Source organism: Oncorhynchus keta, unplaced genomic scaffold, assembly GCF_023373465.1.
Source record: "Oncorhynchus keta strain PuntledgeMale-10-30-2019 unplaced genomic scaffold, Oket_V2 Un_contig_28553_pilon_pilon, whole genome shotgun sequence".
Lineage (NCBI taxonomy): Eukaryota > Metazoa > Chordata > Actinopteri > Salmoniformes > Salmonidae > Oncorhynchus > Oncorhynchus keta.
The window spans coordinates 131,613-142,500 of NW_026286090.1; the positions used below are offsets into that span (position 1 = coordinate 131,613).

Genomic DNA, 10,888 nt, shown 5'->3' on the forward strand with positions numbered 1-10,888 from the left:
AGGGAGGCGAGCAGGCCAGAGGTGGATGAACGCAGTGCCCTTGTTTGGGTGTAGGGCCTGATCAGAGCCTGAGGTACTGAGGTGCCGTTCCCTCACAGCTCCGTAGGCAAGCACCATGGTCTTGTAGCGGATGCGAGCTTCAACTGGAAGCCAGTGGAGAGAGCGGAGGAGCGGGATGACGTGAGAGAACTTGGGAAGGTTGAACACCAGACGGGCTGCGGCGTTCTGGATGAGTTGTAGGGGTTTAATGGCACAGGCAGGGAGCCCAGCCAACAGCGAGTTGCAGTAATCAAGACGGGAGATGACAAGTGCCTGGATTAGGACCTGCGCCGCTTCCTGTGTGAGGCAGGGTTTACTCTGCGGATGTTGTAGAGCATGAACCTACAGGAACGGGACACCGCCTTGATGTTAGTTGAGAACGTCAGGGTGTTGTCCAGGATCACGCCAAGGTTCTTAGCGCTCTGGGAGGAGGACACAATGGAGTTGTCAACCGTGATGGCGAGATCATGGAACGGGCAGTCCTTCCCCGGGAGGAAGAGGAGCTCCGTCTTGCTGAGGTTCAGCTTGAGGTGGTGATCCGTCATCCACACTGATATGTCTGCCAGACATGCAGAGATGCGATTCGCCACCTGGTCATCAGAAGGGGGAAAGGAGAAGATTAATTGTGTGTCGTCTGCATAGCAATGATAGGAGAGACCATGTGAGGTTATGACAGAGCCAAGTGACTTGGTGTATAGCGAGAATAAGAGAGGGCCTAGAACAGAGCCCTGGGGGACACCAGTGGTGAGAGCGCGTGGTGAGGAGACAGATTCTCGCCACGCCACCTGGTAGGAGCGACCTGTCAGGTAGGACGCAACTAAGCGTGGGCCGCGCCGGAGATGCCCAACTCGGAGAGGGTGGAGAGGAGGATCTGATGGTTCACAGTATCGAAGGCAGCCGATAGGTCTAGAAGGATGAGAGCAGAGGAGAGAGAGTTAGCTTTAGCAGTGCGGAGCGCCTCCGTGATACAGAGAAGAGCAGTCTCAGTTGAATGACTAGTCTTGAAACCTGACTGATTTGGATCAAGAAGGTCATTCTGAGAGAGATAGCGGTAGAGCTGGCCAAGGACGGCACGCTCAAGAGTTTTGGAGAGAAAAGAGAGAAGGGATACTGGTCTGTAGTTGTTGACATCGGAGGGATCGAGTGTAGGTTTTTTCAGAAGGGGGTGCAACTCTCGCTCTCTTGAAGACGGGAGGGACGTAGCCAGCAGTCAGGGATGAGTTGATGAGCGAGGTGAGGTAAGGGAGAAGGTCTCCGGAAATGGTCTGAGAAGAGAGGAGGGGATAGGGTCAAGCGGGCAGGTTGTTGGGCGGCCGGCCGTCACAAGACGCGAGATTTCATCTGGAGAGAGAGGGAGGAAGAGGTCAGAGCATAGGGTAGGGCAGTGTGAGCAGAACCAGCGGTGTCGTTTGACTTAGCAAACGAGGATCGGATGTCGTCGACCTTCTTTTTCAAAATGGTTGACGAAGTCATCTGCAGAGAGGGAGGAGGGGGGAGGATTCAGGAGGGAGGAGAAGGTGGCAAAGAGCTTCCTAGGGTTAGAGGCAGATGCTTGGAATTTAGAATGGTAGAAAGTGGCTTTAGCAGCAGAGACAGAGGAGGAAAATGTAGAGAGGAGGGAGGAAAGGATGCCAGGTCCGCAGGGAGGCGAGTTTTCCTCCATTTCCGCTCGGCTGCCCGGAGCCCTGTTCTGTGAGCTCGCAAGGAGTCGTCGAGCCACGGAGCGGGAGGGGAGGACCGAGCCGGCCTGGAGGATAGGGACATAGGGAGTCAAAGGATGCAGTAAGGGAGGAGAGGAGGGTTGAGGAGGCAGAATCAGGAGATAGGTTGGAGAAAGTGATGGTGAATGAGTAACAGACAGCCTTTGAACTCTTATTTGGGTGGAGAAGGTTTCTGAATGTGCTTCTCAAAGACGCCTTTTCAACATGGCCAGAGTTCGGGGTCAAATTTGGCACCGTTTTTCAGAAACAAGGAAACTATTGTCCGCTCAGAATTTGACAAGACGCAGATCTGGTTTTCTGATAGATTCATTCTTCCACACACACACCCTCAGATCCAATCCGCCCCCGAATCCCAACTGTCCCATATCACACACTGCAGCCTAGCGGTTATGGAAACAAATAGTTAAATTACAGACAGGCTATTGTGGGGGAATCCCGACCCGGGTTAAGCGTGTGTAAATGGAACGCAATTCATTTTTTTAAATGCACTTTTCTCTCCATGCATATAATGACCTTAAACCTAAGCATGAGAATAGCATTCTATTCACCTGCTATTCATTGGGGATGGAGCTTGAATGAATGAAGGTGTGGAGGAGGCGTGTCCACAGATATGATGTATTCTGACCTCGACTTAATTCCCTCATAATGAATGAAGGTGTGGAGGAGGCGTGTCTACAGATATGATGTATTCTGACCTTGACTTAATTCCCTCATAATGAATGAAGGTGTGGAGGAGGCGTGTCCACAGATATGCTGTATTCTGACCTTGACTTAATTCCCTCATAATGAATGAAGGTGTGGAGGAGGCGTGTCCACAGATATGCTGTATTCTGACCTTGACTTCATTCCCTCATAATGAATGAAGGTGTGGAGGAGGCGTGTCTACAGATATGCTGTATTCTGAACTCGACTTAACTCCCTCATAATTTGACCATCTTTATCTGCAAGGAAACCATGAATGTCTACCTACCCGTTTCAAGTGGAAAAAGACTACTTTCTTTTTTCAGACAGAAATAACAACATTCTCCATACATTGTAATTTACAACTTGATAAGAGCTATCGATAAGAGCTAGGTAAATGAGTCAACCGTTTGGATCAGGGGATTGTAAATAGACTTGTTTTAGATCCATTTTACATTATAGTCGCTGGAGACAAACGTTAAACCAGTCATTTGGCAGCAACCTGAAGCATTATCAACAAATCAACTTTCCCCACAGTAAAGTTTATGAAATGCTTTGGCATTATTCCGAATTTTAAATTGTATCGAATTTTAACTTTGAGGGATGGTTACTCTCGAATGTCTTAATTATAGGCCACCCCGACATTCATGTTAAATATGATCCACTATCAGTATCAACCGTCAGTAGGACTAATAACCACACATATTCAACCGCCAATGTACTGTTAGTTCCCTTCAGGTGGTATAGCCTATATTATCATTCCATTGTTTCCTTTACATTCCTTTTCCTCCTCTGTAAACGCTGTCTCGTCCGTATGGCTGCTGAGGATCATTAGTATCAGTCGGTCTAATTCGTTTTTACACGTAGGCTAACTAAACTGTTATGGAGTGGAGTGCAGCCCAAGCCGTAACAGTTACAACCTGATAGTTAGTGCAGGCAATAGGTGAGGGTACTATTGTACATTATTCTCCCTGTTGTAATTGAATGGTCACTAATCTTGCAACATTACCATGGTTTGACAAACTGAAGGTGGCAATTTTCAGGATGAATCAAACCACAGTATTTTTGATTAAAGGCTCTCCAAACCTGTTTTATGACTCAAATACTTTCTTAACCCTAAATAACTGACAAAATCACACTATTTTTAAACCTGCCAATTGGTGCTAAAACAGGGTGGCAGGTAGCCTAGGGATTAAGAGCATTGAGCCATTAACCGGAAGGTTGCTGGTTCGAATCCCCGTCCCGACTACATTAAAAATCCGCCGATGTGCCCTTGAGCAAGACACGTAACCCTAATTGCTCCTGTAATTCACTCTGGATAAAAGCGTCTGCTGAATGACTCAAATGTAAATGTAAAACAGAGATGAAAATGCATTCATTTAGATGGCTTTCTTTCATTGATCCCTAGGTTCAGAATACCTGTTCTCTCCACATATTCTAATGAGTCGGTCAACAGAATTCTAAATCAAAGATACATCGTATTTAAAGGGATGGCTTAAGATACATGTACTGAAAACCCTGTTGAATGAAGATGCAGAGTCCGTTACGTGACTGAATAAGGTATGTCTGATTACCAAACACTGAGAAGTGCATAGGAAAGGTGTACATTTTCTACATCTGATTACCAAACACTGAGAAGAGGTAGGAAAGGCATACATTTTCTTCGTCTGATTACCAAACACTGAGAAGAGGTAGGAAAGGCGTACATTTTCTACATCTGATTACCAAACACTGAGAAGAGGTAGGAAAGGCATACATTTTCTTCGTCTGATTACCAAACACTGAAGCTGAAGAAAGGTACGTCTGATTACCAAACACTGAAAGGCATAGGAAATACATTTTCTACATCTGATTACCAAACACTGAGAAGTGGTAGGAAAGGCATACATTTTCTACGTCTGATTACCAAACACTGAGAAGTGGTAGGAAAGGCGTACATTTTCTACGTCTGATTACCAAACACTGTACATTTTCTACATCTGATTACCAAACACTGTGGTAGGAAAGGCTGATTACATTTTCTACATCTGATTACCAAACACTGAGAAGAGGTAGGAAAGGCATACATTTTCTACGTCTGATTACCAAACACTGAGAAGAGGTAGGAAAGGCGTACATTTTCTACGTCTGATTACCAAACACTGAGAAGTGGTAGGAAAGGTTTACATTTTCTACATCTGAAGACTAGATGGAAGACAACATGTTGATGTCTCGCGTAACTAAGACTACGTCCCAAAAGACACCCTATTCCCTATGTAGTGGACTACTTTTTTTTTTACCAGGGCTCATATGGCTTTTGTCAAAAGCAGTGCACTATATAGAGAATAGGGTGGCATTTGGGACTTACTCCCAATGACCCACGTCACGCTAATAGTAGTCTCAATTTCCTCACACAAGAAAAGCCTTTTGTGTGTATGGGGACTGAGAGAATCAAACATTGGATCCAACCACTCTGGCAGAAGGAAGAGAGGACCCGAAAGAAGGAAGAAGGAGAGAGCGAGAGGGTTGCATATGCTTTTCGACTTCCTCTGAGAGGACACAGAGGGAAGTTAGAGTAAAATTAGACCGCAGACACGCATGGTCACAAGCACAGCACACAGTCAGTCAGTCTCCCATTTTAAATGGCTTTTAAAAGATGCAGTAGGTTACATGTGGTGAGGGAACATGATGAGAGAGAGAGAGTGAGATGAAAATAGAGAGAGAGAGTTATCTTATGTAACTCTGCGCAGAACTGAGACAGACCCAAGCAGAAACACAGTCTGGAGATCGACACCGACACACACACACACACACACACACACACTCTTGCGCAGCTAACCTTGTGGGGGACACACAATTCAGTCCCACTCAAAATCCTATTTTCCTTAACCCCTAACCCGTACCTTAACCCTAAACCTAACACTAGCTTCTAACCCTAAAACTAACCATAGCTTCTAACCTAAACTTAATTCTAACCGGAGGTCGACCAATGATTTTTCAACGCAGATACCAATTATTGGAGGACCAAAAAAGCCGATACCGATTAAAATCGGACAAATTATATATATTTGTAATAATGACAATTACTCATTCAACAATGCTGACTGAACACCTTTATTTTAACTTAATATAACACAAATACGTCTCAAATAAATAATGAAACGTGTTCAATTTGGTTTAAATAATGCAAAAACAGTGTTGGAGAAGAAAGTAAAAGTGCAATATGTGCCATGTAAAAAATGTTTAAGTTCCTTGGTCAGAACATGAGAACATGTGGAAGCTGGTGGCTCCTTTCAACATGAGTCTTCAATATTCCCAGGTAAGAAGTTTTAGGTTGTAGTTATTATAGGAATAATAGGACTATTTCTCTCTATACCATTTGTATTTCATATACCTTTGACTATTGGATGTTCTTATAGGCACTTTAGTATTGCCAGCCTAATCTCGGGAGTTGATAGGCTTGAAGTCATAAACAGCGCTTCAAGCACAGAGCTAAGAGCTGCTGGCAAACGCAGTAAAGTGCTGTTTGAATGATGCTTATGAGCCTGCTGCTGCCTACCATCGCTCATTCAGACTACTATCAACTATCAAATCATAGACTTCATTATAATAAACACACAGAAATATGAGCCTTTGGTCATTAATATGGTCAAATCCGAAAACAAAACGTTTATTCTATCAGTGAAATACGGAACCGTTCTGTATTTTATCTAATGGGTGGCATCCATAAGTCTAAATATTGCTTTTACATTGCACAACCTTCAATGTTATGTCATAATTATGTACAAATCTGGCAAATTAATTACGTTTTTTTGTTAGGAATATATGGTCTTCACACAGTTCGCAACGAGCAAGGCGGCCCAAACTGCTGCATATACCCAAACTCTGCTTGCACTGAACGCAAGAGAAGTGTCAATTTCCCTAGTTAATATTGCCTGCTGACATTAATTTCTTTTAACTAAATATGCAGTAATCGGCGTCCAAAAATGACAATTACCGATTATTATGAAACCTTGAAATCAGCCATGCCGATTAATCAGTCAACCTCTAATTCTAACCCTAACCTAAACCCCATAGAAATAGCATTTGACCTTGTGGGGACCAGCAAAATATCCACAGTTAGTCAAATTTTTGTTTGTTTACTATTCTTGTGGGAACTTCTGGTTAAACACGTCCACACACACAATCTCTCTGTTGCTCCATGCGTTTGTTTCTGTCTGATTGTCTTGTTCTGATCTGTATTGATTGTGTGTGTGCGTGTGTGTATGGAGCGTGCGTGTGTGTGATGCGTACGAGTGTGTGTCTTGTTTACCCAAACCAGAGTGTGTGTTTAAGTGCCCTCATCTCTGCAGCAGAAGCAGGAAATGAGCAGGCTGACACTGCAGAGCTGAGAATGCCTTTCACATTCCACTACACCTCACTCACACACATTCATTCACACGCGCTCACACACACACATTCTCTCACACACAGTTTCAAGTCTCTACACACACAGCAATGTATTTTCTACACTTTGTCATTTATACACTTTATCAAGTTGCTGACACACAGAAAGATGTGTGTGTGTGTGTGTGTGTAGTCACCAGCTGTCTGACTTGGTCGTCCTCTCGGTGGAGACACACTCCCAGTGGTCTGGCCGTCCTTCCCCGTCGTAGGAGGAGCGGGAGGGGGCAGCCTGGAGCCAGAACTCCCTCCTACTGGAGCTGGAGAGGTGGGAGACAGGGAAGGTCCCCCGGTGTTGCTCGCTCCCCCGGCCCCCCTGCCCTTGACCTGGGGCAGCTGTCTGACCGATGAGGGCCCCAGCTTGGAGGAGACCTTCTGCAGAAAGAGCTGTCGTTTAGTTACCGCGTCCCAGCCCATGGGGCCCAGCTCGGAGCTGCGCACCGAGACCATGGTGTTGGCCATTCCAGAGTCGTAGGCAGAAATGTGGAAGTAGAAGCACACAGGCAGGAGGAGTGAGAAGGAGGGGGAGGAGAGAGAGAGAGAGAGCGAGAGAGGAAATAGGAGCAGGCTGGAACTCTGAGGTAAAACAGTTGCTATTGTACTACATTCCCTCTGGGATTCACTGCTGGGACCAGTTTCTCTCCCTCTTTATTCCCTCCCTCTTTATTTCCTCTCCCTCTTTCCTCCCTCTTTCCTCCCCCTCTTCTCTAAACACAGGGCACATATGGAGTGAGTTTGCAGGCCAGTTTTCAAAGAAAATACTTGACTACTATAAACGTTCAGACTATTCTTACGCTATTCAGAACAGTTTGACAAATGGCTTTTGCCTTCACAGGAGAAGTGTCTGAGAAACAAATCTGTTCTGAGGACTGTTTCAAACTGAGAATAGAATGTGGCGGAACATTCAACAAGCGACGAGTCACACACACCCGCAGATGTCAAGACATTCCACACAAAAAATGATTTGACTCATGCCGTCATTCAACAGAACCCCAACACGGATTGGGGTTCAATGTTCAGCATTATACTGCAGTGAATGATACAGTTGACATTTAAACCCAAAGCCCTCCTTTCGCCATGGATTACTTAAGCCTGACTAACAACATAGTTAAATCATGTGATGACATGCTCGCAGACAGACTTGCCTGAGGAACTACTCAATCACGCCACTCACAAACACAGGAAGAGTTCAAACCTGTCAATGGATTTCAAGGCAAAATACCAACAACAAACCACTGCCACTCCCTCACCTAAAACCACTGCTCCCACCGTTTAGAGATGTAACCAGCCTTGGGCTTGTTCTCTACATGCGTCATATCATCCTGATAAAGTACAGTATGTTCCTGGTGACTGGAAATCTCAGTCAGTTCACTAACAGCCCCTGTTGTGGATACTAAAAATACATCTTTCCTTGAGGAAATCACTGATCTGGCCAAGTTGAATTGGGTGAGGGCAGTCTGGTGTGTGGTGTTATATCATGTGACATGCAGATCAGTGATTCTTTCAAGGAAGAGAGGGAGGAACGTAAGGAAAGATTTGACCAAACTATTCTAACAGGGCCGTAATAGAATACCCCCCCCCCACACACACACACACTGGGCTACTTACTGTGCCATTGCTTCTCCTTTGTTCTACAGGTGTCTCACCCCCTGCTCCCTCTGTAGTGTCATCTGTAGTGCACACTCCTGTAGTACACACTCCTGTAGTACACACTCCTCCTGTAGTACCCTCTTCTCCATTTGGGAGACCCTCCCCAGGCGTCCAACGGTGCCCATCCACAGCCAACTCTGAACCCAGAGAGCTGCTGGAGGTGGAGCGAATGCCATTGACTAAAGTGCCCTTCTTCCTCTTCTCAGATTGGTTAGAGACTCTGGGCTCTGTGTTTTGATTGGGTCTGGGTTTGGGGCTCGGCTTCAGCGAAGCTACTTTAGTTTGACCCAAAGACGACCTTTGCCTTTTGACTCCGTCTGGGGCTTTCTTTTCATTGGCCGGAGCAGTTTTTCCCTGCGTCTGATTGGCTGTTCTGGTTGTAGAGGCGGGCCTGGACATGACCTTAGACTTGCGTTCTTCAGGTCGGGTTTGGGGAACCTCTTGATGTCCGTCCTACCAGGTTTGGATGTCGTGGTGACCGCTGTCTTGGCGATGGCGGCGTTCGGTTTGACCAGAGTTGCACACGGGTGTTCCTTGGTCTTGCGGAAAGCAGGGCTCGCACCTTTGGACCCTTTGTTTGGAGACTGGGGAACGGTAAAGGGGGACACTGCCAAATCCACACCCTTGGAGACTTGTACTGAGGTGGAGGTCTGGGAGACTACAGTGAAGCCTTCAGAATCTGGAGACACTATAGTTTCACTGAGAATAACCTCTAGTGCCACAATAGGCTCGGTGTCCACTGCCTCCACCATGGGGAGAACATCCAGAGTGCAGCCCTCCTCGGGCAGATCCACCCCCACCTGAAGTGCCTGTCTATCGGGCAGACCCGGTGAGCTGCTAGCCCCAGTCTGGAGGTTCTGGAGTTCCATGGTGATGGTCCCAGCATGAGGTCTCTTCCTCCCCTCAAGGCCCTTACAGAGGTCAGGCAATGGGGCGGAGAGTGGAGCCTGGATGGGAGCCGTGGTGAAGGGGGAGGCCGTGTCCGAGTCCTCTAGGATGGACACCCCGCTGCTGGGGCGGCGCTCCGAGTCGATCAGGCTGATTCTCCTCATCACCATGTCCGAGCTCACCGACAGGAAAAACCCTTCCTCATCATCTTCAACATCACCCTCGTCACCTGGGATCTCTGTGGCCGCCGAGTCCGGGGAAGAGTCCCTTCTCCCACCGCTGTTGCTCGCCACACTGCTAACGTTGTCATGAAGATCACCTTGGCTACCGTTACTATGCTCCCGTATCCCAGCAATGCTCATGGCGAGGGTCAGGTTGTCGTTCCAGGAGTCCTCATCAGCGTCCAGGTAGACGGACACCGAGTTGTCGTTGGATTCAGAGAACTCAGTCTGAGGCAGTTCCCCAGCTGGTGAGATAGCGGCCATTTTGATTTGGGTCGACATCACACATTCCATGTCGACGTCCAGGCTGCTCAGACTCTGCAGGGAGTCTGGGGAGGAAGAGGAGGAGGAAGAGGAGACAGGGAAAGCATTGCCATTTTGGTCGCCGGTGCGGAGGAGGGGGAGCCTCATTCCGGAGCCATTCATGCCCCCGACGGGGACGCGTTCCCCGGGCTGAGACACACTCATCTCTGGTCTCCGGGAGTGTGTGGGGAAAGCTGATGTCGCTAACTGCTAAAGACCTCAAAACAAGGTCAAACCACGGAGAACTCCATGCTTACAACTGTTTACCTATGTAGGCAGACGTCTACTGAGCAAGGTTTTCATTGATTAAAGCTGACTCAGATCAGCGCAATACCAGTGATAAGTAGTCAGCCGTCACTATAGGCCTAGGAGTCACTGAGAGGTAGATATTGAAGTGCACTTTCGGACAAGTGAGGAAGTGAGGAGTGGTCCCATTCTAAGGCCCCTTCAACTGACCCTTTAGTTCAGTCACTGGAGTGGAGTCCATACTCTTCAGGGCTCCTCCTCTGCAAACCTCTGGAAAACACAACGACAAGGAAACACAGGCATCAATATCACAGTTATTATGTTGAAAATACTTTATTTGACAGTATCATAAAACAAAGACAGGAAGACAGAGAAACAGACAGGAAGACAGAGAAACAGACAGAAAGACAGCTGCTGCCCTCTGTTGGTCAACCATAGGAAGTGATTAAACTGGATATTACACCACAAAAAAATGCAACACAACACATTTCAACAAAAGCACACAGTGTACCAACATAACCTAATTAGTTATGATGTGGAAACTCATGTAATGCTTGAATCCCAAATTCAAAAACTTTTTCTCTTGGAAGGATTTTCAAACAACTGATACCCTGCCGTTCATACAGTAGGTGGCATTACAATACGCAGAAATCCGTCCTAGTTTCCACTAAAAGTCATTAATATGGCGTTAAGAATCTGTTGCCATTTAAACCAATG

General features: G+C 46.6%; 1 protein-coding gene across 6 annotated transcripts in view; it reads right to left on the reverse strand.

Moving 5' to 3' along the window:
* Window positions 1-8,636: 8,636 nt before the first annotated feature.
* The window catches only part of LOC127923153 (uncharacterized), a 37,740-nt gene continuing 35,488 nt past the window's right edge, over window positions 8,637-10,888 (reverse strand). For all 6 annotated transcript variants that reach the window (XM_052507093.1, XM_052507096.1, XM_052507094.1 and 3 more), the window contains one exon: window positions 8,637-10,441. In XM_052507093.1, coding sequence (XP_052363053.1) covers window positions 8,786-10,090 — 1,305 coding nt within the window. In that variant the 5' untranslated portion in view covers window positions 10,091-10,441 and the 3' untranslated portion in view covers window positions 8,637-8,785. The remainder of the gene's footprint in view (window positions 10,442-10,888) is intronic.